Source organism: Prionailurus viverrinus, chromosome A2 (assembly GCF_022837055.1).
Source record: "Prionailurus viverrinus isolate Anna chromosome A2, UM_Priviv_1.0, whole genome shotgun sequence".
Taxonomy (NCBI): Eukaryota; Metazoa; Chordata; class Mammalia; order Carnivora; family Felidae; genus Prionailurus; species Prionailurus viverrinus.
Genome location: NC_062562.1, coordinates 32,902,954 through 32,929,085, shown reverse-complemented (window position 1 = coordinate 32,929,085; position 26,132 = coordinate 32,902,954). Strand labels below are relative to the sequence as shown.

Here is a 26,132-nt window from a genome sequence, read left to right as displayed (position 1 = left end):
AAAAAAAAAAAAAAAAGATAAAGGTTGTAAACACGGTGAGAGTAGAGGGTAAGGATAGGGATGAAGTTCAGAAGGTCAAGGCCAAATTCAGCTTGAGTGTCACGGTAAGTGTGATGGACAGAGTCAGAATCCGAGAGAAATGATGGTCAGTATCAGGGTAAGTGTGGGTGTACATTTCAAGGAAAGGGTTAAGTTAACGGTCAGGCTGATTGTCAGGTTGCAAGGTGAGAGTCAGGGTCATGCCGAAGGTGAGGGGGAAGGTTAGATTTGGGTAAGTTTCAGTGTCAAGTTCAGGATCAGGATCAATGTAAGGGTAGTGTACAGTGTAAATCACATTCAGAGCAGGGTGGCTGCTGGGTACAGGCCAGGTTTAGGGTGAGGATAAGAATCAGGGTTAGGGTAAAGTTCTGGTTCAGGGTGAAAGTCAAGGAGATTCAACCTGAGGTGAAGATCAGGGTTACATTCAGATGAGGGTCAGGGTGAATTTCAGATTCAGATTCAGGGTAAGGTTTAGGGTGAGAGATCAGATTAAGGGAAAGGGTGAGGATCCTGGTGCGGGTCAGCATTGTTTGAGGGTAAAGACTAGGTGAAGATTAGGATGAAGCTTTGTGCAGGGTAAGTTTCAGGACAGGGTCAAAGACAAAGAAGTATAAAGGTTAAGAACACTTCAAAGCCAAGTTTAGGATGTCAACCAGGGATTAAATCAGGGCCAGTACTGGGATTAGGTTAAAGGTCAATTTCAGGGTAACTTCTCATGGGTGGGGAGATCAGAGAGTGTTAGGATGACAGAGGCATTTTGAAGGGTGGGGTCTTTTAACGGGTGAATAAGAGGGTCACAGACAAGGTAAGGTCAGTTTCAGAATCTGATTCAGGCCAGGATCAGAGTCAGTTTGAGAGTAGGGGCAGGGTCAAGTTCGGCATCAGGTTCAAAGCCAGAGTCATCACAAAGGTCTGCACGAATGCCAGGGTAAGTGTAAAGATCATAGGCAGGACCATTGTGAGGAAAGAAGTGAGGATTAGGACCTAGTGAGATTCAGGGTCAATGTCATACCTAAGGTGAAGGTCGGAGTGAGGACATGTTCAGGGTAAGGACCATGATAAGGACAAAGTTGAGTGTCAAGTTCAGTATCAGGGTGAAAGTAAGGTCAGGTGGAGTTCTAGATCTATTTCATGAAACGGGTCAGTGTGAGAGGAAGAATCAGAGTCAAGATAAATGTGAGCATTAGGGACAGTCAGAGTGTCAGGATCAGAGTCAGGGTCAAGGCAGGGGAAGAGTAACATTCAGGCTCTGTATTGTGTGAATGTGAGGATGAAGGTCTAACGCACACTTAGTGTCGTGGTCAGTTGAATGTTGGAGTCAAGTTTACAGTCAGTGTGAATGTATCCGTTAGTTGGGGATCAGGATAAGGGTCAGGGTCATGGTGAGAGTCAGCATGATGATCATCATGGAGTGAAGGTAAGGGTTAGAGAGAGGGTGAGGTGTAGAGTAACAAGTCAGAGAAAGTGTGAGAGTGAGTGTCAGATTCAAGGTCGGGTCAGGATAAGTGTCGGAGTGTAGGTGAGGGTGATAGTGTCTGGTGAAGATCAAAGTCAGGTTAAGGGTCAGGTTGAGGTTAAACTTCAGATGTGGGGTCAGGATGAGGGTTAAGGCAAGGTCAGGGTAAAAGTCACGTCAGGATTAGTTTCAGGATGAGGGTCATATCAGGGTGAGAGTGAGATTAAAGGGGAGTCTAAAAGTTCATGGTCAAGGTAAGAGTAAATGTGAATTTGAGAGTCGGTGTGAATTTGCAATGCCTTGATGAGAGGCACTTGATGAGAGGATGAGAGTCACAATCAGGTGAGAATCATATTCATAGACATGGTAAAGGTCAGACTGAGTGTTGGGTTCAGTGTGAAGATTAGCCTGACCCTGACCATGCCCAAACTTTGATTATCACCCTATGCTGAAAACACCCTGATGGTGACCCTGATCCTAAACTTGACTCTAAACCTTACTTGACCCTAACTCTCACTCTGACTTTCACTGTAACATTAGCTCTGACCTTGACCCTCAACCACATACTGACCATGACTCTCAAGCTCTTTTCCTGAAATATATACTCACCCTTATCCTGACACTGACAATCACCCTCTATCTGAATGTAACCCTATCCATGTCCATCACCTGACCTTGACCTTTATTCTGACCCTCATGCTTAGACAGGACCTTCATCATGAATCTGACTCTGATCTCCCTGAATTTCAGTCTCAAACTCACCATTTCTATAACCTTAACCCTTACCCTCACAGAAACACTAATGCAGAATCCCCCCCTTATCTCACAATAACCCCATCCTGTACTTGACACTGACCCTGATCTTCAACCTCACACTGACCTTATCTCTGAATAATGAAATGACATTGACACTCACCCTGACTCTGGCCTTCCTTTCCCTAACTCAGACACTTACCTTCACCCTACATCTGACTTTGGCCCTCGTCCAAGCCTGAAACCTACCCTCACGTTGACCTTGATTATATTGCTCATTCTGACAATGATTTCAGCTATTCTCCTTAACCTGAAACTAACCCTAACCCTGATCCTCCCTGATACTGCACCTGGTATTGATCTGACCCTGAAGCTAACCCTGAGACTTATCCTAATCCTGACCCCTTTATACTGACCCTTACAATGACTCCCAATGACCCCGACTCTTACAATAACTCAACTTGATGGTGACCATTATACTAAACCTGACCCTGAAATTCACCATGGCCTAACCATAACATCCTCACCTTTATCCTGACCTTATTCCTCACTGTGTCCCTGATGCCTACCCTTACACTAACCTTTACTCTGAATCTGAATCTGATACGTGCTGTGTACCAGACCTTCCCAGTGCTCCTCACAATTACCTCAATTACCTCACATGACCTTGATCCTAACCTAGAACTTTACTATCGCGTTCATTCTGGCCTGACACTTGGCCTTAAAACTCTCACGTTGATTCTATTCCTTTCCATTTTCCTGACACTGACCACCGCATACACCCTCAACTTCATTCTTACCCTTATTAGTCCCTGACTCTGCATTTGACCCTGAACCTCAAACTCAACTTGATCCTTTACTTATTCTAGTCCTTTTCCTTGAACTTCACCTTAATCATGACCCTCACTTTTGCCCAGTTGCTAATCCTGAAGCTGAAACTGACCCTCACCCTTACCCTGATGCTAACACTCTTGTTTTTACAATGGCACATTTTGACACTGACCCTTACCTTCATTCTCCCTTCACTCTGACCCTCATTGAACCTCTTCCTGATTGTGATTCTTACTTTGACCGTCATCTGAACCTGATCGTCACCCTAACCTTGACACTCACCCTGAACTAACTTGACACTGACTCTCAATGTGACCCTTCCCCTTTTCATGATCTGACCTTCACCCTGACCATGACCCTGCATCAGACCCTCACCCTGACCCTCACCTTTACCCTCTCCAATACCTCAGGCTCAATATGACTCTGATCCTGACACTGCCCTGACCTGTCTCTGTCTCTGACCTCTTCATCCCTTGGACCTTACTTGACTGATATTCAACCTGACCCTGACCCTAACCAACACCAGATGTTGGCCCTGATTTTGATGCTCACTCTGCATCTGACCCTCACCTTACCTTGACTCTGACCCTGACTCTGATTATACCTTGACCCTTATCTCACATTGATACTGAAAAGGACTGTGACTCTCACCTTGACTCTCCTAACCATTGACTCCATATTTTCACCTTGATCTTAATACTCCCCTTGTTTCTGAAACCAAAGTCATCTTTACCCATAATTTGGCCCTCACTTGGCCCTCATTCTGACCCCAACTCTTACAATGACACTAAGAATAACCTTGATTCTTAATGTGACTCTATCACTTGGACACCTGCCATAATAGTATACACACCCTTACCCTGTCTCTGACATTACCTTCACTCTAATACTAACTCTGACATTGTACCTGACTATCCCTTGACCCTCACTCTGACAATATACCCTTCACTGACTGTGACCCTTATTTTGATCCTGACACACACTTTTACCCTGATTCTGACCCTTACTGTAACCATGAAGCTCATGTTCAACATGACACCGACCCTTGATGATCATCCTCCACCTGTCCATTACTTTCTCCCTGACACAAAGCTTGGCTCTTACCTTCACCAATATCCTCACCCTGACTTGAACCCTACCCTATCCAGTTTGACACTCCCTATTGTCACGGAATACTGGATCAATATCCTGACCCTGACCACAGCCTAACACTGACCCTGATACTGACCCTGACCTCTGGCTCTGACATGAGCCTCGCCATCACCAAGATGAGTCTGAATATGAAATCTCATACTCTAGTTTCATCTAGATTCTTTAGTAACTCATGATAGGAAAGTACTGTTGAGAACTGTGAATACTTCTGAACTTACACTTGTACTGTATGTTTTTAAATATGCTGCTCTGATTTGTGTTCATGTGGTCCACCTCAAAGTACGAAAGTACAGTTGAGACAAACGTGTGGTTCCCATTGATTTACCTCAGGTAAAGCATAGGTTCAACACTAACAGTTAATTTTAACTACCTGGGTGGTTCAGTCAGTTAAGCATCCAACTTTGGCTCAGGTCATGATCTCACGGTTCGTGGGTTTGGTCCCCGTTTCAGGCTCTGTGTTGACAGCTCAGAGCCTGGACCCGGCTTTGGATTCTGTCTCTCCCTTTCTCTCTTTCCCTTTCCCACTCGTGTTCTTTCTCTCTCTTTCTCTCAAAAATAAACATTAAGAAAAAAAGAATTCTCCTTAGGAGTGACTGGCTGGCTCAGTCAGTAGAGCATGCAACTCTTGATTTTGAGGTTCGAATGTTCAGTTCTGAGCTTGGTTTCTTCTTTACTGCTTGTCTGTAACACATACATACAATTTTTCAACTGTTTTGGCTTTAATTGGCAAAGATTATGAAAAACGTGTAACTATGAGCTCATTTTCATATATACAGAGTAGATTACCCTCACCTTGTTGAAACTCCTAGGAAGACAAAGAACTTGAGAGGAAGTGTGTTTGTGAGTTTGGGGGTTTTTCTACTCACAGAAATTATGCGTATGTTTCAGTTTACACAAACAAAAAGTAGCATTGCAAACAATTCACATTCGTCCAAACTGGCTCAGCCTCTGACATCCCTTTCGTAAGAAAGTCTTTATTGCTCCTTAAACTGAAATAAGCCTAAAGACAGCAAAACACGTTCATTTCAAAGGCACATTCTTGCTTGCAGAAAAAAAGAGGACATAAAACGCTGTTTACCAACTGTAATTTTAATTGACCCCCTTCTTTCTTAAAATATCAGTGAATTAAAATCTGCAAATGTCTCTGGATGACACTACATATATGTTTGTACTTACCTCCTCAAAACGTTTAATTAATATGAGATAGTGCTCACAAAAAAATTACCTGGATGGTTTTTAGCTTTCTGTCCTCTAGGTGTCACTTATGTCTACAGAAAAAGAAAGAATGATTTCTTCAATTAAAGATAATTAACACAGACAGTTGATTATAGTGGGTACAAAAATTAGGGAGAGCTTCTCCTTGATTTTCTGCTTCTTTATTTTAGAAAGTTGCTGGAGTGTGTTCACATTGTAAATTTAAGATGATATATATTGTTTTATTTAATATACTGACAAACTATACTTTAAAGCTTTATACTTAAAAACTATTTATTTTATTAATTTTAGAGACAGAGAGGGAGAGTGTGTGAGCAGGGGAGAGGGACAGAGGGAAAGAGAATCTTAAGCAGGCTCCACGCTGAGCGTGGGGCCCAACCCGGGGTTCGACCCCAAGATCTTGAGATCATGACCTGAGTCAAAAGGAAGAGTCGGATGCTCAACTGACTGAGTCACCCAGATGCCCCAAAACTTTAAATTATTAGGTATGTGTTGGTGTATACACAAAGTACTCCATCACAGAATTGGCCTCATTTTCTAACAACACTCAGTCTAAAGCAAACACTCATTTCCTTAGGCCTTCTTAAAGTTACCCAATTAAAGACCAAATTTTATAGTAAGTACTTTCTAACACCCTCTTGATGTGACACCCTTTGGTTCCCAGTGGGTGCATTCTCCCCCAATGCAACCAGTCACAAGCCCAATGTATTCAATCACAGGTATGTTCCCAGCGTCTGGCTCAAAGGCACTGACAAGTCAAACGCACACATGGGCACAGAACCTGTGGAGTCAGCTTGGCCAGGCTTAGAATACCTTGTTTTTACCTTTTCAAAATTTTAAAATAATAAAACATTGGATGGTTTTAAAATTTCTCTTCTCTGGGTGGCTTTTATGTCTATAGGGGGAACAAAAGGAGGGTTGATTAATTAAAGGTCCTAATTAATATAAATGTTATTCATAGTAGCTATAAGGATTGCAGAGATACACAGGCCTATGTATAGAATTATTGTATTTTAATTTTTTTTAATGTTTATTTATTTTTGAGAGAGAGAGAGAGAGAGAGAGAGAGCCTGAGCGGGGAAGGGGCAGAGAGAGGAGACACAAAATTTGAAGCTGGCTCCAGGCTCCCAGCACAGAGCCTGATGCGGGGCTCAAACTCACCAACTGTGAGATCATGACCTGAGCCGAAGATGGAAGCCCAATTGAGTGAGCCACCCAGGCACCTGAGGATAATTGTGTTTTTTAAATTAATAAATCAATTTATTTTTTAATTTACATCCAAGTTAGTTAGCATATAGTGCAATAATGATTTCAGGAGTAGCTTCCTTAATGCCCCTTACCCATTTAGCCCATCCCCCACTCCCACAACCCCTCCAGCAACCCTATGTTTGTTCTCTGCATTTAAGAGTCTTTTATATTTTTGTCCTCCCTCCTGTTTTTACATTATTTTTGCTTCCCTTATGTTCATCTGTTTTGTATCTTAAATTCCTCATATGAGTGAAGTCATGTGATATTTGTCTTTCTCTGACTAATTTCACTTAGCATAATACCCTCTAGTTCCATCCATGTAGTTGCACATGGCAAGATTTCATTCTTTTTGATTGCCAAGTAATACTCCATTGTGTGTGTGTATGTATGTGTGTGTGTATATATAAGATACACCACATCTTCTTCTTTATCCATTCATCCATCGATAGACATTTGGGCTTTTTCCATACTTTGGCTATTGTAGATAGCACTGCTATGAACATGGGGGTGCATGTGCCCCTCCGAAACAGCACACCTGTGTCCCTTGGATAAATACCTAGTAGTGCAATTGCTGGGTCGTAGGGTAGTTCTATCTTTAATTTGTTGAGGAACCTCCATACTGTTCTCCAGAGTGGCTGCACCACTTTGCATTCCCACCAGCAATGCAAAAGAGGGCCGTCCTCTTTCTCCACATCCTCACCATCTGTTGTTGCCTGAGTTGTTCATGTTTGCCATTCTGACAGGTGTGAGATGGTATCCCATTGTGGTTTTGATTTGTATTTCCCTGATGATGAGTGATGTTGAGCATCTTTTCATGTGTCTGTTGGCCCTCTGGATGTCTTCTTTGGAGAAGTGTCTACTCATGTCTTTTGCCCATTTCTTCACTGGATTATTTGTTTCTGGGTGCTGAATTTGATAAATTCTTCACAGATTTTGGATACTAACCCATTATCTGATATGTCTTTTGCAAATATCTTGTCCCATTCTGTCGGTTGCCTTTTAGTTTTGCTGATTGTTTCCTTCACTGGGCAGAAGCTTTTTCTTTTGGTGAGGTCCCAATAGTTCATTTTTGCTTTTGTTTCACTTGCCTCTGGAGACACGTTGAATAAGAAGTTGCTGCGATTGAGGTCAAAGAGGTTTTTTGCCTGCTTTCTCCTGTAGGATTTTGATGGCTTCCTGTCTTACGTGCCGGTCTTTCATCCATTTTGAGTTTATTTTTGTGTATGGTATAGGAAAGTGGTCCAGGTTCATTTTTCTGCATGTTGCTGTCCAGTTTTCCTAGCACCATTTGCTGAAGAGACTGTCTTTAGTCCATTGAATATTCTTTCCTACTTTGTCAAAGATTAGTTGGCCATACGTTTGTGGGTCCATTTCTGGGTTTTCTATTCTGTTCCATTGATCTGAGTGTCTGTTTTTGTGCCAGGACCATTCTGTCTTGATGATTACAGCTTTGTAATACATCTTGAAGTCTGGGATTGTGATGTCTCCAGCTTTGGTTTTCTTTTTCAAGATTGCTTTGGCTATTCGGGGTCTTTTCTGGTTCCATAGCAATTTGAGGATTGTCTGTTCCAGCTCCGTGAAGAATGCTGGTGTTATTTTGATAGAGATTTCAGGATAAATGTATTTTAAAGCCAAAATCAGAAACTAAATTATCACCTATTTATGTTTGTATATGAATGAATTCCTAAATTCATACAAACAAATGCATATCAATAGATCATCTCCTAAAATTTGTTACATAAATAATGTGCCAAAAGAATAAATTAGGATTTAGGTTTTTCATGTAAAAATTACTGAGTTATTTTATGCCCAGATCAATAGAAGTTCCTTTTGTCACCGAATTATCAAGCTGTTTACATACCTTTTAACTATTCTTTTACGACTCCCTGGGATAGCCCTGACCTACTTTTATTTGTTCCTATTCTAAAATGCCATCAGAGACATCAGTTCACCCTGAAATACACATCACCACATCACCAGCAGGTGGAGACTCCGAGCCGGCGCTCCGGGGCCCCGCTGCCCTTGGTTTCAGCGCGTGCCTAGGGGCCTGCCCAGCGCAAGCGCACTTTCTTGAAGGAGCAAGTGGAATCTGATGTTTATCTGAGTCCCGCCATTGCCTCCTGTGTCGTTCTTCCTTTTGAGGAAAGAGGGGGATGCAACAGACCTCCCCACTAACCCCTGTGCTACCCCCCCCCCCCCCCCCCCCCCCCGCCACCGCAGCAGGAGTTCCTGGCGGGTGCTGACGGCTCTCCCTAGCTCTCCCTCTTCCAGAACAGCAATCTGGCAGCCAAAGCACCCGGAGAGTAGTCGGAGCATGCTTGATAGTCAGCCAGGCGGCTTTTCCCCAAAGGTCAGTAATTGGCAGGGTCAAGGGGATTGCCGCGCGTGTTCCCTAGCAACAGTGAGTGCTGAACGCCCGGGGTTCTGAGGAGCATGCAGGGGCTGCTGCTCCTCTCTGCAAACTTTGCCAACAGTGGTACTTCCTGCCAGCGAGCATGCGTGGAGGCCCACAAAAATTAAACTGCAAAAGGACGTTGGATGGTGTAAAACTTGAAATCTGTCACTGGGCCACAGGTAAAGGAAGTGGGAAAGAAGCAAGCAGAGATCTGTTGCTTCTTGCTCCCTTCCACCCAAGAGAGGAATGGGCCCAACCACTTGACCCTTTGAGGAAGTTTCGCCCCTGCAGAATAAGGAGAAAACGTGTGGGTCCCGGAAGGGGTTGATCTCACAGATTGGAACGCTCATGGGAGTTGGGGTGGTGGGATTTTGAGGATTTCTGAGAGCTTTGTTGATTTTACTTTAAAATTCTGTTCTCTCTATAATTCTTGAGAACTTGGAGATACCAGGGACAGTGAAGTTTCTAGTAAAAAGTACTTAATCGGGGCACCTGGGTGGCTCAGTCGGTTAAGCGTCAGACTTCGGCTTAGGTCATGATCTCACGGTTTGTGAGTTTGAGCCCGGTGCCGGGCTTTGTGCTGACAACTCAGAGCCTGGAGCCTGCTTCGGAATCTGTGTTTGCCTCTCTCTCTGCCCCTCCCCTGTGAGTGGGAATTTGCCAGGTGAGAAAGCAAAACCAAGCCATCCCCTACACCCCTCACCCCATGTATGGGTGTAGCTTTCCAGCAAGGTAAAACTTCATTGCGCGCTGAGAATAAATACACAATAAATGGAACAATTTCTAATACACCACAAAAAGTATTTGTATGAAGTCCATGTGGAGGTGTTCATAAGACCATAGGGCCCTTGGTTCCTGTCCATGACCCACCTTGACTATTTTGTCAGGACTGTGCAGTTGCCAGGTAAGACTTGCTTTGGAAACATCTTTGGCATCTACACCTAAAACGAGGCCACCAGTGTTAGCTGAATCTTGTTGCCGATTTACCTTTGTTTTAGGAGTAACATCATGAAGAATTTTTGTTAAACTCCATTTTCAAGTGTCTTGGTATAAACAGCCACCCTGAGATGCAATGAGTACCTGAAACTGAGTTGGAGACTTCTTTCTGACAGTTAGTAACAGCCTCTTTGAACTTCTCCAAGACTTGTCTTGTCCATTTGTTTATAAGGTATCTATCTGGGTTAACGCTATTTAACGTAGTGGTCAGACAAAGAATTACTGTGAGAATATTGGTCTTTAGCTTTGACCTTTTATTTTTATTATAGCTCTTTTCTTAGGTCATAGCAAATTTGCTAAAAGTTCTTTAATGCCCAATTTATATTGCATTTCTGAATTTGTGGACTACCTCAAAAGCACATTTTCAATCAGTATAAATATTTGTACTTTTATTTTTTGTAACCTGGCAACCCCTGGTAAGGGGATTTATGCTAGTCACCTGAAGTGACTTAATTTCTGGAATTTGTCTATGTCCAAAGGGTGAACTTAACTATGGGATAACATTTTCTTTCTTTTTTTTTTTTTTTAAATTTTTTTTTAATTTTTAAAAAAAAATTGTTTTTTTCAACATTTATTTATTTTTGGGACAGAGAGAGACAGAGCATGAACGGGGGAGGGGCAGAGAGAGAGGGAGACACAGAATCGGAAACAGGCTCCAGGCTCTGAGCCATCAGCCCAGAGCCCGACGCGGGGCTCGAACTCACGGGCCGCGAGATCGTGACCTGGCTGAAGTCGGATGCTTAACCGACTGCGCCACCCAGGCGCCCCTGGGATAACATTTTCAACTTTAAAAACATAAAATTAGGGATGCCCTGGTCGCTCAATCAGTTAAGTGTCAGACGTCAGCTCAGGTCATGATCTCATGGTTTGTGGGTTTGAGCCCTGCCCTGGGCTCTGTGCTGACAGCTCAGGAGCCTGGAGCCTGCTTCGGATTCTGTGTCTCCCTCTCTCTCTCTGCCCCTCCGCCCTTCGTGCTCTGTCTCTGTCTCTCAAAAATAATAAATATTTAAAAAATTCTTTTTAATAAATAAAATTTGATTAAGAGTATCTGAATCACTAAGAAAATGATTAAAGAGTATGCAAAAAGCCTGAGCATTAATATTAACCAATAATTAATAGCTGGTGACAAAAAGGAACTTCTGATCTGGGCATAAAATAAGTCATTTTACACAAAAGCCTCAAATCCTAATTTTACTCTTTTGGTACATTACTTATGTAACAAATTGTCTGCCTCCAGACATATATAGATATGTGGGGTACTTGGCTGGTTCAGTCAGTAGAGCATGCGGTGCTTGACCTTGAGGTTGTGAGTTTAAGCCCCACAGTGGGTAAAGAGCTTACCTAAAAAAAGACATATATAGATACAAGACATATAGATAATTTAAACTATAGCTTTATTTTTTTTAAGATTTTATTTTTAAGCAACCTCCACACCCAACATGGGGCTCAAACCCACAACCCCAAGATCAAGAGTTGCATGCCCACGGACTGAGCCAGCCAGGTGCCCCTTAAACTATAGCTTTAAAATACAGTCGTCAGTCTCATAAATAAAGCAGTATATCATCTGAAATTTATTATGTGGGTGAACTGCATAACTGTTAAAAAGAAACAGAAAATCAAATCCTGTACTTAGACCTGTATCTCTCTGTAGTGTTTGTACCCAGAATAATCAACTACATACAGCAAACACTTTTTTTAACCATTTTTTTTTCTCTAGACACAAGAGACACCTAGAGTACAAAAAGTTAAAAACCACCAGGTAATTTTTATGAGCATTTATTTCACATTAATCAAAAGCTCTGAAGGGCTGGCTTAGTCGGCAGAGTGTTTAACTCTTGATCTTGGAGTTGTGAGTTCAAGCCCCACATTGGGTGTAAAGATTATTTAAATAAATAATAAAGCTTTGAGAAGGCAAATACAACTTCATATGTATTACTACCCAAAGTCATTTGCATATTTTGCCAAACCACAGATATTTTAAGAACAAAGAGTCAATTAAAACTATGTTTTTATCTATTTTTCTCTTTTTAAGAATAATGTGTTTTGAAATGTGTTTTCTGTCCTTGTGTTTATCTTGCCTTACTCTGAGATGCAATAAGGGTTTATTTTTGAGAGGAAAGTCTGACACTGAGGTTGTCTATATCAGTACAGATTCTTTTCACTACCACTCCTGGACTCTTCCTTGCTTGATGTAACCTCACAGTAAGGCTGTGCCTTGGAGATGAAAGGCACACATTCATCCATGCCTGTGTTCATCTCCATGTACTCTAAGAAGCACTAAGGACTTTATTTTGAGAGAAATATCTTGAGATGAAGCCTCTTTGCTCTAACACACATTTTTTTCAGTTCCACTTCTGTTTGCCTACACAGATATGTGTGTATGGCACGACCCGAGAAACCTCAGACACTCACATTTATCTGCATTCATCTGCACATTCACTGCATTTTCTTCCTGTGAGTTAGAACAAGAGGAACTCAAGCCATATATGTGAAAAGGAGGCCAGATTTACACGTTATTCTTCACACAGTAACTTCTAATTGTGAGTTAAAGCAAATATCATTGAAAATCATATTTGCATGAACAGACTAACAGTAAAGAAGAAATCAGACATTAGTCTCTCCAGGAACTTTTTATTGATGGCTAAAATTAACCCATGCTTTATCTGAGGCAGATCAATGAGGCAGATCAATGAGAACCACATGTTCTCAGACACTTTCTTACATTGAGGTAGACCATATGAAGACCAGTCAACACAGCATGTTTAAAAACATGCTGTACAAGTATAAACAAGTTCAGAATTATACATAGATTTCAAAAGTATAGCAATACACTAGTTGTGAGAAATCTAGTTGAAACTAGCATGTAAATGTACAAAATTTCATGTTCAAACTCAATGTGGTAATGCTTAGGTCATTTTTAATGTCAGAACCATGATAAGAACCATTATGAGAGTCAGAATCATATTGAAGGTCAGAGAGATAGTCATAGGGTGAGATTGAGGGTCAGGGTCATGATGACAGTGAGTTCTAGGATCATGGTGGGGTCAGGATCAGTGTTAGGATCAAGATCTGGGTCAGAGTGAGGGGCACCTGTCTGGCTCAGTTAGTGGAGCAAGCGACTTTTGATCTCCGGGTTGTGGATTTGAACTCCATGTTGGGTGTAGAGATTACTTAAAAATAAAATCTTAAAAAAAAGATCTGGGTCAGATTGCATGTTGGGACCAACTTGAGGGTCATGGTCAGGGAAGGGATTAGTGTTAGGATGAGGGAGAAGAGAAGGTCTGATATAGGGCCAAATGACGGTGAGTGTAGATTTAAGGATCAGTGTCAAGGCGATGGTCAGGGTGAGGGTCAGGTTGAGGATCAAGGTCACGGTCAGAGGCAGGGTGACATTCCATGTATGGGTCATGTCAAGAGTGAGGACAAACATCTGAAAGAAGTTCCGGGTCCCGGTGAAAGTTAGGATCAGGGTCAAGGTGAAAGTAAAGATGAAGCTCAGGGTAATAGTCATTGTTTAGGGGAGTGATGGCATGAGGATCTCAGTCAGGGTGAGGATTCTAATCAGATTCGCTCTCAGGGTAAGAGTAATGTAAGGGCCAAAGTCAGGGTGTTGGTTAGTTTCAGAATGATGAACAGACTCAGGGTCAGGTTGATCATTGAGGACAGTGTAATATTCGAGGAATAAGGAAGTCAGATACAGTGTCAGGGTAACATCAAAGTTAATGTCACATTGAGGATAAGTGTTGTGAAGAAGGTAAATAAAGAGCATAAGGATCAGAGTGAGGGTCAGATTCAAAGTCTGATGCAGAGTCATAGTCACAGTTAAAGACAGCCATGGTGAGGGTCAGCATCATGTCAGCTTCATAGGGTCAAGAACAAGATGACAGTCTGGGTCAAGGTATGGATCAAAGTAGAAGTCAGAGTCAGAGTGTCATGGTATTAACGGTCATGGTCAACCTCAGGGACAGGGCAGAAGTGAAGGTCACTATCTGGGAAGTGTCAAGGTAGGAGTAAGAATCAGATTTCGTGTCAAGGTGAGCATCAAAATCAGAATAAGGGTGATGGTCATGTTGAGACTGAGGTTCAAGTTCCCAGTGAAAATCAAGGTCAAGTGCAGGAACAGGGACACGGTGAGGATCAGAATAAGGTTTAAGGGTGCAGGTGAGAGTCACCATCAAGATTATGGTGAAGGATAGGATCAGGCTAATACTGGAAGTTGGGGTCATATGAGTTTCAGGCTCAAATTCAGTCATGAAAGTAAAGTTCTAGGTCAAGGTCAAAGTCATGGTAATAGTGAGGGTCAGAGACAGCATAAGGGTCTGGGTCATTGTTAGGGCCACAGCATCAGGCATATGGTGAGGGATAGGTTCAGGGTGAAGGTGAGAGTTGGGTCATGGTGATGTTCACAGTCAGGTTCAGCTAAAGTCCAGTCAGTGTCAAGATGACAGTCACATTTAGGGTGAGGGTCAATGGGAGGGTCATGGGCAGGATAAATCTCAGGGACAGGTTAACATAATCAAGGTGACAGTCAAGGTAAGAGTCAATTTCAGAGTCAAAGTCAATCAGGGTTGGTTAGCATTATGTGAGGGTCAGGATAATGATCAGTGTCGAGGTGACAATCATGGTCAGGTTAATCTTCAGAATTAGAGTGAGGTTTAATTAAGGATTAAAGTGAGATTGAAAAAAAAAGATAAAAGTGAGGTTGGAATCAATGTCAGGCAAGGTGTTATGGTCAGAGTCAGGTGATTGTATGGATGAGATTCACCCTAAAGTGAGGGTCAAAGTCAAGTGCATGCTTAGAGTGAGGGTCTGGAACAGGGTAAATGTCAATATTAGGGTCAGAGTCAGGGTCAGATCAGAATGAGGAAAGGTCAGGGTCAAGTAGAGATTTAGTGTCTGTTTAATGAAGGGAAGGTTCTGTGTACATGTGTGGGTAAAGGACAAGGATATAAACATGGTGAGAATAAGAATTCAGGGAGAGGGTCAGGGTTAAGGGTTAAGTCAGAGTAAGGGCTAAGGGAAAATTACAGAAGTAACTGGTCAGAGTAAGGGCGAGTTTGATGGTCATAATCACTGTCAGATTGAAAACATAGTGAAAATCAGGGTAAAGTTTAGAATAAGGTAAGGCTTAGGGTCAAGTTCAGGATCTGAGTCAGTGTGAGAGTAGTGTCTTGGTCAGGGTCTGCTTCAGGATTATTGGTTCAGGGCTTTCAATGTAGGGTGATAATTGGGGTCATGTTAAAGGTAGAAGCCAGGTGAGAATCAAGTTCAAGTAAAGGTCAGGGGTGAGAAAGTCAAAACCAGTGTTAGGGTGACATCAGAGTCAGTTTGGGGAGATGATCATGAAGAGTTTGAGATGAGGTTCACGGTGATGGTCAGGTTGAGGGTCATTGTCAGGTAAGCTTTTGGGACAAGGTAATTGTGAGACTTAGGATTAAGATCAGAGTAAGGATAATGTTTAGTATAAGTTCATAAAAGTATAAAGGTGACCAGTCAGGGTACCAAGAATAGGAGGTAAGGACCACGGTAAGGGTCAGGTTCAGAATGTGTATGAGTGTGAGGGTTATGGTCAGAGTCAAGTTATATGAAAGAATGAGGGTCAGTGACATTGCCATTGTTATAATTAGGGTCACAGCAATTGCACTACTAGGTATTTATCCAAGGGATGCAGGTATGCTGTTTCGAAGGGGCACATGCACCCCATTGTTTATAGCAGCACTATCAACAATAGCCAAAGTATGGAAAGAGCCCAAATGTCCATCGACAGATGAATGCTGTAAAGAAGATGTGGTATATATATATACAATAGAGTGTTACTTGGCAATGAAAAAGAATGAAATCTTGCCATTTGCAACTACGTGGATGGAACTAGAGAGTATTTGCTAAGCAAAATTAGTCAGAGAAAGACAAAAATTATACAACTTCACTCATATGGGGAATTTAAGATACAAAGTAGATGAACATAAGGGAAGGGAAGCAAAAATAATATAAAAACAGGGAGGGGGACAAAACATAAGAGACTCTTAAACATGGAGAACAGACAGAGGGTTATTACAGGGGTTGTGGGAGGGGGGATGGGCTAAATGAGTAAGGGGCATTAAGGAATCTACTCCTGAAATCATTGTTGCACTATATGCTAAGTAACTTGGATGTAAATTTATTTTTCAACGTTTATTTATTTTTGGGACAGAGAGAGACAGAGCATGAACGGGGGAGGGGCAGAGAGAGAGGGAGACACAGAATCGGAAATCTGAGCTGACGGCTCAGAGCCTGACGCAGGGCTCGAACTCACGGACCGCGAGATCGTGACCTGGCTGAAGTCGGACGCTTAACCGACTGCGCCACCCAGGCGCCCCGGATGTAAATTTAAATAAATAAATAAATAAATAAATAAATAAACAAATAAACAAATAGGGTCAAAGGTTAGAGAGAGATTCAGGGTGAATTTTTCAGAGTAAAGATTAGGGTGATGGTCAGAGTTAGGATCAATATTAGGGTCAAAGTGAGGGTAAGATTCAAGGTCAAGTTCAAGATCACTGTGAAATGTAGAGTAAGGATCATGGTAAGGGTATGGGTCAAAATCAGGGTCAAAGCGTAAAGGAAGGTCAGTGTCAGAGTTAGAGTGAGTATAAGGATTTGAATCAAGATAAGAGTCTTAATAGGGTGTAGGTAAGAGTCACAGTCAAAATGAAGGCTATGATCAAGGTTAGATCAGTGTCAGGTTCAAAGTAAGGTTCAGAGACAGGGTGAGGATGAAGGTCAAGATGAAAGTAGGGTCAGGGTAAGAGCTGGGTTTAAGGTCAGGAGCTTATTCAGAATCAGGTTCAGGGTCAGACTTGGAGTTATGATAAGAGTCAATGTGACATTCAAGTTAAGGGTCAGAGTTCAGTCATGAAAAGAGTTTGGTTGAGTATCTGGGAGTATCAAGGTTAGGGTTAGGATCTTGGTGAGGATCAAGTTCAGAATCTGAGTCTTTGTGAGCATCAGAGTGAAGATTAGGATCAGATTCAGAGGGAATATGAGGAAATATTTAGAATCATCACCAGGTTAAGGATCAGTGTCAGTGTGAGGGCTGTAGTCAGGTGCAGGAATATGGTGAGGGTCAGGGAGAAAGTTGGGGGTCAGGTCATTTGTGGGATCAAGATTAGTTTCAGCCTCAGTATCAGAGTCAGTATAGAGGACAATTTTAATATGAGGGTAAAGATGAGAGTCAGTCCATGTCAATGTCAGTTAGAGCCAAAGTCTGGGCAAGCATCAGGCTAAGACGCAAGGTAGTGTCAGGACAGGGTGAAGGACTGGGTCATGTTCTGTCAGAGTGAAAACCAGAGTCAAAGTCAGGTTGAGGATCTCATTCAATGTGAGGCTCATAATCAGGGTCATGTTCTCGATGAGGGTGAGCGTGTCAGGCTCAGAGACACGGTAAAGATCAGAGGCAGGTTTAGGGTCAGGGCCAAAGAAAGGATGAGGTTCAGCTTCAGGCTAAAGGTCAGGGTGTGGGTCAGAGATGACAGAAGTGTGAGAATGAAGGTTACCATCACTGTTGGTGTGTTTTATTGTGTAGGATCGATAAAAACTCTATTCCCTAGAGGGGGGTTGTTTTATTTGCACGGAAGCCAATGGCTGCTTTGGGATTCCCCACATCCCTTCCTGTCTAACCCACTACTTCAGGTCTTTGGAAGGACCTACTTGAGGAACCACATAGAAGCCACAAGGAACAGCAGGAGGAATCTGCTTTTGTGTTCCTTGTAGCCTTCCCTGTCTCTTCCTTCAAGCCTGTTGAGCCAGCACCCTGGGGTTGGTCCCAGCCTCCTAAAGGCAAGTTTTAATTCTCTATTAGAATTAGAAGATGATTTCTCGGAGAGTGCCTGATCTTTCATTATATCCCCCCACCTTCAAGGCAAAGCAAGTGCTGGGTATGGCCTTTTAGCCCTCATGCCAGTGACTTCTCTCTGTGCCTCAGCTGCCTTGTCTGTAAAACAGAAGGGTTGGATTTGATGGTCTTTTTAAACTCTATGGGAACCTTTTGGGCACTGACTCCTTCCAACTGCCTGGCCCTACTTCTCTTCTGAAGACTCTGCATTAAAGCATTTCTCTGCTTTTAGAATTCATGTCTCAAATGGCCAAAACTGCAGGGTAATGATCTCACCTCAGAATTCAGAGCCCACCTCCTGTCCCATTGGGACCTGCTACAACTCTACACAGCTCCAGAGGTCAAGATTCTGCAGAGTTGCAATTTCAGTCATTTGTACTGTGAGAATAAGAGATTTTGGGTTCCCCCCCCCCGCCAAATATAAGAATTGTAATATGGGGAGCACCCTTCTGTTTGTTAGATGGGATGCCGCCCAATTCATGAATCACTGAATAAAACCAATTAGATTTTTTAATTAAAAAAAAAATGTAACATGGAGTCTGCTGTTGGAAACAATGCCTGTCCCCGCCCCCTCCCTGGGAGAGCCCAGCAGGCTTTCTCAGGCTGTCATTTTCAGGTCTCTCCCCACCTCCCCTTTGGGAATCTCTGCTCTCATATCACTTAAAGATATTGATTATCTGCTCCACCACTGACCCTGTTGCCTTTCTTTTTGTCCTGGTTGCCTGTGCTTGGTGTCAGTTTTCAGATAAGGAAGGAGAGTTGGCTGTTAAGGCTCTATTTATAATATGCCCTTGAAGGCTGAGTGCTGACTTCTTTGAGCTGAAAAAACTGGCAGGTAAGGAGAAGAGACACAAGGCAGAGGGTCATCCCCAGTGAGAATGACAGCCCAGGACGCAGGAGTGTGGGCACGCAGGCGCACTCCCGCACATAGCCATGCAGGGACACACACACATAGCATCCAGGTCAAAATGAATAAAGAGAAAAGCAACACAGGAATCGTGGGGAAGAAGGGGAAATGCCTAGAACATGCTAGAAACTTGATGAGTGTTTGGTAAAGGGAAAAGAAGATAAGAAGAAAGGGAACTGGGGGGAAGGGAGGAGTTGAGAGAGACAGGAAATTGAGTGAGGAAAGCACTGAATGGAGAGTCAGGGGACCTTCATTTGAAGGCTAGCTCTCCTTGACTTATTAGATTTATTAGGAACTTGAGCTTGGGCAAGTTTCTTGGCCTCTCTGAATTTGGGTTTCCTCTTCCCTCAAGTGGGTGTAATGTTTCCTTCCCAACGAATCTCCTCAGATTGCTGTAAAAATCAAATGTAATGATGGTGATGTAAGTACTTTGCAAGTGGAACATACTATGCACAAGTGAGGCCCCCAGCACCAGGGTGAGAGCTAGCATTCTGCAGAGTGCTGGCTGCCAGCCGCTATGGCACGCTCTACGTGCATGGAAGGACTTAACCTCACGACAATCTTGCAGTGGAAGATATTATTCCTCTTCTACACGTGAAGAAACCTACTGAGGGCCAGTCATTTGCTAGAGGTCACACACCTAGTAATGGGATTTGAACAAGGCCTGCTGGAGTACAACAGCCAATTCTCTCCTCTTTCCTCTCTCCTCTTTCTCTCTCTCTTAATTTAAGTAGGCTTCACGCCCAGTGCAGGGCTCAACACGGAGCTTGAACTCACGACCCTGAGATCATGACCTGAGCTGAGATCAAACGTCAGACTCTTCACCCTCTGAGCCACCCAAGCCCCCCAACAGCCAACTCTCTTAACCACTCTGCTCCCGCTCAGACCTTGATATGTATCCAGTGACTTTCATAGATGGAAACGAAACGAAATCTGCCTCCCCGTGTTAAGCAACATTGTCTGCCATGACTGAAAACCACAGACTGGATGGCTTAAATAGCAGAAATGTCTTTTCTCACAGTTCTGAGGCTAGAAGTCCCATTAAGGTCCTGGTAGGGTTAGTGTCTAGGGCGGCCTCTCTTCCCACTGCCTTCTTGCTGTGTCTGCACATGGCCTTTTCCCTGTGCTTGAGGTAAGAGAGTGCAATCTCTGCTGTCTCTTCCTCTTCTTATAAGGACCTCACCCTTAGGTGCTCTTTTAACACTAATGCACCTCCTTTAAAGCCCTATCTCACATTGCTGGGGGGTGGGGGGTGGGGAATAGAGTATCAATATATGAACTGGGGGAGGGGCATAATTCAGTCACCAACACGTATGTCATTGACAAATACTCCCCAAAATAAAAAAAGTTGTTTACTTTTTCTCCCTCAAAGAAGGGTTTTTAAAAATCCCATCAGGTCAACAGCAGCCACTGCAGCAAAATTTCTCTGCTCTGAATCCTGCTCAGACGATTACTCTCCCATAAGGCCAAGCAGCTCTCCTGTAAAGAAATGAGGTGGGTTTTGTACAAAATATTTAAAATGTTCCCACTCTCTCCCTCCTGCTCGAGAGCATTCTGAAGAAGTGAAAGTTCTGTCCCTTCTTCCCCTCTTGCCAAGCATTCCTACTTATAGTTTCTGGCCCTGGAGGGTCTGAAAGAGTCAAGAGTTTTCAAATCACTTCCCTACCCTTGCTGGGTGCTCCCCACCATCTCCGCTCAGGCATTAGAAACTATTATTCCTGGTTACCCGGTCAGGGTCTGGGGAGAGGAGAAACAAAGAGAAAAATTTGCAGCGCGCAAAGGCGTAAGTCTCCTTAAAAAGCCTCGGAGGAAAATGAATTGTGGTTTGATTCCTCTGGTGTTTTGTGTTTAGGTCTGTTCATAACCGAGTCCTTGGTCTGTTCCTGAAAACTTAGAGGAAAAGTTTCATACTGACTTCATCCCTGAATCCTCCTACACAGAGATACTGATGAGTCTGAGGGCACAGACAGAAAGGCCAGAAAGGTTTGTGGCCTGGATGCCAGAAGCCATTAAAGGGTTTTACAATTCATCCCTCTGCTTCTAACAGTACATGATAAATTACCAGCATCAATCTCTCTAACAGTATCAGGCATCAGAAGTTGTGAGCCATATGTTCACATTATTGCTTTGTGCAAATAGATGGTCTAAATATGCATCGATCTGGCACATTTCATGAGTATTTATCAAAATGTTCTCTTGTCTCCCAACACATGTATTAATAAAAATAATACTAAATAATACCAAGTGGCAGCCATGCACAAGATTCTGTAGGTTTGGTTTGCAAATTTAGTGGAGGCTATTTGTAATCATAAAAAGACGAAAAAAAACAGCCCAGGAACCGGAAGTTCTTCTGGAAGACAGAATAAAGCTTGTATGGAATTGTTTTTATAGATGGGTGGCAGAGGAAAGATGGAAATAGGGTCGAATTTGATTTATTCCTGATAAAAATTCTGGATTGGGTATTCAGCCATGTGGGGCAAAAACAAACATTCTTTACACTGGGAACCTTCTCTGTGTGACCGTGAAATGTCACATCCCATAGGGCTGTTGACATTTAATCTCATAGGGCTAATCTCACATTTTGGGGGAAAGAAATTAATAAATTTTTAAAATTCCTCTGTTATCAATGCTTTCTCCCTGGTCACCATAGTCAGCAATAGAAGGTCTGAGCTTCTGAGGACAACAAGACTAAAAGTTGCATTTTAAGTCAATGATATTAACTTAGGAAAAAAAAAAAACACCTGGAGGAACATATTTTAAATTGGCAATACCTGTTATGGTTTGGGATCGAGTTTGTATGGGTCATCTTTGTTCTTTTCCAAGGGTTTGAATTCACTGAATTTCATTAGAAAATTTAAAACTGCCTTAACTTTTGAATTTGGAAAAGATTTTAAATGTGTGATAGAGAAAAATGTAACAAATGCTTGTGTACTTTCCAGCCCAAGTGAACGAATGTTAACATTTTGTAAACTTCTCTTCAACTATTTTCTTTAAAATATATGACAGGGGCACCTGGCCTGCTTGGTCGGATGAGCATGTGACTCTTGATCTCGGGGTTGTGATTTCGAGCCCCACATTGGGTGTAGAGATTACTTTTAAAAAAATCTTCAGGGGCACCTGGGTGGCGCAGTCGGTTAAGCGTCCGACTTCAGCCAGGTCACGATCTCGCGGTCCGTGAGTTCGAGCCCCGCGTCGGGCTCTGGGCTGACGGCTCAGAGCCTGGAGCCTGTTTCCGATTCTGTGTCTCCCTCTCTCTCTGCCCCTCCCCCGTTCATGCTCTGTCTCTCTCTGTCCCAAAAATAAATAAACGTTAAAAAAAAAATTTTTTTTTTTTAAATCTTCAAAAATAAGTAAATAAAAAAATAAAACATATGACAAAAGTAACAGAGTTGAAATCCTCTGTGTACTCCTTGGAAGCCCCATTCTCTGGTTAACTTCCTACCACCACAAATTGGAATGTGTCCTTCAGCCACAAATATAAGTAGCCATCAATTACATAAGATGTTACTTTGTGTGACTTTAAACAGTTATGTAAGAATCTTAATGAATCATTCTTCAACTTAATTTTTCATCTCATCATGCTTTCTTGAAGGCTTTCCTCCTGTGTTACTTGCTGGCATTGAAAAAATATTTATTGCTTCTTTAAAAATTTACATTTTTGACTTTAATTAGCAGGATAAGACATATCATAACTCTAATTACGTTCAAGTATTTGAGGGATATCTACAGTCCCAACACTGCACAGAATATTATTAGAAAATGCCACTCCCCTGATTTCTTTCTTGGGGAACCCCTAAGACAAGGACTTGAGTGTAATTAATCTCTTGGGAGAAAACCAGGAAGCAAAGAGTAACGAAGTGTGGGGGTCAGAAAGCCAGCATAACTGTGCATTAGAGAAACTGCCGTTGGTGGGGAGGAAGCAACAGGGGCTCTGTTCCACCAGGACGTCTTGAAAAGCACATGAAATGCTGCCCAGAACTGTCTGCCTAAAAGGAAGGCAGGCTGGAAGATTCATCTATAAGCTCCACTGCCCCATTGGATGGAGATGGCCCCCAGGGCATTAGTCTCACCCACAATTTTGGGCTATACCATCCGCGGGCCATGAGGGCATCAGAAAAGGATCCGAAGCAGAAAAGAAGGGTCCACAGTGCGCACTTGAGTGGGACGTGGCCAGCTGGGGTGGATCTGAGCTCACCCGGACCTGTTGGCCTCCAGCTGGGGCCATATTGGCTACACAAGAACTATTGGCAGGCCTCTTTCTTTCTTACAAATGAATCCAATCTGACTACACAGAATGGGTTTGGCCTGCTTCCTCAAATTCAGCAAATGACAGGAAAGGCAGGTTTGCCAGTCCTCAAGAGTTGTCTCTGTCAGAAAATTCCAAAGGAGCAGTCACCATCACTGAAATCACCCATGTCCTATAGCCTAAAGGCAACCCAAAACATCAACTGTCTACACCACCCGTCTTCACCACTTTCCTCCCCATGCTTAGAATGAGAAAATGCTGCCCTGTAGTGTGACAAAGTCAACCACAGTTTCCTCACTGGCCTGTACCAGACTACAGTGAAAAAGAATGGGCCACCGCTATCTGTGAAACTCTAGCACACAGTAGATACTCAGTAAATGACTGGGAACTGTGGACCTCACCTTGTGCCTAAAATTCCAGCTTTCCTTAGCATTACTCTTCAAGGGATGAGTCCATAATCTGAGGGGCTTTTAGACACCATCCAGTTCTCCAGGTGACCCTACTCATTCATGTCCCCTGGGCCGTCCTAGGAGAGAGGATGGACACATCTGAGAAAGAAGGGGCCATAGTATAGGTTCCTCATAGGGCAAAAGGCAAGAGCAGGGATTCAGGGTGAGTTGGAGGGAAGAAGAGATGCTTGCAAGGGAAGAGAGTAGCTCAAAAGGAAAGAGGGTGAAACTAAGAAAGTTGTAAATTGTGGCTGGACAGAATTTTCCGTGTCTTCACAATTTTGCTAGGCACCCCCTGTGTTTCTCCTTATGTGCAAAGGCAATGTATTCCAGTGGCTTTTGGAATAACTTCTTTCTTCAGAACCTTCTTGTTACTTTCCATTATCATTAAGATTGCCCAAACCTCCAAGACTCTCTACTGTGTTCAGTCCAGCTACATCAGCACTTTGTAAACTCTGTGGAGCAGAGACCATATCAGCTAACATTTGCTGTGGTACCCAGGGTATCTGCAGTTCTCAGTGAGCCCAACTAACCATCCATTTGGTCACTCAAGAGGGCCTGGCTTGGCTTTGCTTGCTCGCTCTTCCTTCCTTCCTTCCTTCCTTCCTTCCTTCCTTCCTTCCTTCCTTCCTTTCTTTTCTTCTCATTTATTTACTATTTTGAGAGGGAGAGAGAGAGACAATCCCAAGCAGATTTGACACTATCAGCACAGAGCCCGATGTAGGACTCAAACTCACAAAATGTGAGATCCCCACCTGAGCTGAAACCAAGAGTCAGACGCTCCACGGCTGAGCCCCCCAGGCACCCGAGGGCCTTTCTTTCGATTACACATACCAGGCTGCCAATGACAAAAGGAAGCAGAGGATTATGATAAGTATCTGGATCACTCTGGCCATAATCTCACTTTTGCCTGAGTGTGATGCTTACCTTAATTGCCTTGCTAGCTAAAGAGAGACTTTATTCTTGGAATTACAAAATTAGAGGGCTAGAAAGAAATCTCGGGTCATTAATCATAAGAATAAGAGGGTCAAGTGTGTGGTATAAAAAGAGACCAGACACCTCTTCCCTCTCATACTTCGTGGGTAAGGGGGATAGATCTCCTACCATGTTCCCTTTCAGCCCATCTCATCACCTTTTACTCCTCCCCAATTAAGGCAACCAAAAATGAAATGCTCGTCAGATCCTCCAAAATTATGAGGGGTCCTTAAGAAAAAGGACAGTGTCAGGTATCCTTTGATTCCTGTCCCCCCAGTGATAACACTTACTTTGTTGGTTAGGTTAATGTGATGTTAGACTTTGAAAAGGTGAGTCAAGTAAATACAAAAGTCTACTACTTTCTAAATTCTAACGCCGTGTTTTTAGCTGGCATTTTTTCCCTCAATGGCCTCAAAATTCAGGTAATATCCTGTAACTGCAAATAGGTTTCAGGAGAAGGCTGATTTGATTTTTTTATTTAATCAATAAGGTTCAAATGTATTTTTGATTTACTAGGCTCCAAGATGTCCTCTGAATTTATATTACAGCGGCATAGTGTAGGAAACCAGGACTGTCACTTGTAAAGGACGCCACCATCCACAAACTCCCTCTGTTTTTCCCCTTCTGGCTGTAACAGCGTCCATCATCCCTAGTCCTTTATGCTTATATAACATCTCAACACTTCTCTCAGTTTCCATGGAAGATGCCAGAATATTTGCTCCAGTTTTTTTCTTAAAGAACTCTGCACTGTATGTATACGTAGACGGACTTCAAAACAGTTACTTAGAGGCATAACTTACTCTTCTACTGCAGACTAAATATACAACGAAACACTCCTTTTGCAGCATGATAGGGTATGTGTTTCAAGATTAAAAACAATTCAGGGCACCTGGGTGGCTCAGTCGGTTAAGGGTCCGACTACGGCTCAAGTCATGATATCACAGTTCGTGGGTTTGAGCCTCGCGTCGGGCTCTCTGCTGATGGCACGGAGCCTGGAGCCTGCTTTGGACTCTGTGTCTCCCTCTCTCTCTACCCCTCCCTCACTCACGGTTTCTCTCTCTCTCTCTCTCTCAAAAATAAATAAATATTTAAAAAAATAAAAATAAAATTAAATTAACCCACATGCAATTCTAGCCACTTTCCGGATTAACTAAAGTGTGATTCTAGGTAGACTGGAATGTACTGACTCTTTTTTTTTTTTAATGTTTATTTTCATCGAGAGAGTGCACAAGTGGGGGGAGGGGCAGAGAGAGGGGAGAGAGAATTCTCATCAGGCTCCTTGCTGTCAGCGCAGATGGGTGAGATCATGATCTGAGCTGAAATCAAGAGTCGGACACTTTACCAACTGAGCCACGCTGGCACCCCAGTGCTGAGTATACCTTTAAAGCTTTAGGCGGCGTCCTCTGCATAGCAATATTTGGTGACTTTTCATAATGCATTTTTATAAGCCTGACAACATCATCTCATTTTGGTCTTCATTTAGAAATAATGATGAATATTAATAAGCGCTCAAGGCACAGTGTCTTTTCTTGTGAGAGCCTTGTCACATGAGTGAGTGAGCTTCCAGAAAGTTTGGTTCAAAATGGAAATGTGGATATAA

The 26,132-nt window shown here is 42.9% G+C and overlaps 1 protein-coding gene across 1 annotated transcript in view; it reads right to left on the bottom strand.

The window, feature by feature from the left end:
• LOC125153100 (40S ribosomal protein S2-like) overlaps positions 1-13,596 on the bottom strand; it is a 34,370-nt gene extending 20,774 nt beyond the window's left edge. Inside the window, 1 exon segment of the mRNA XM_047836012.1 lies at positions 13,312-13,596. Within this exon segment, the coding sequence (XP_047691968.1) occupies positions 13,312-13,596 (285 nt within the window).
• Positions 13,597-26,132: the final 12,536 nt, after the last annotated feature.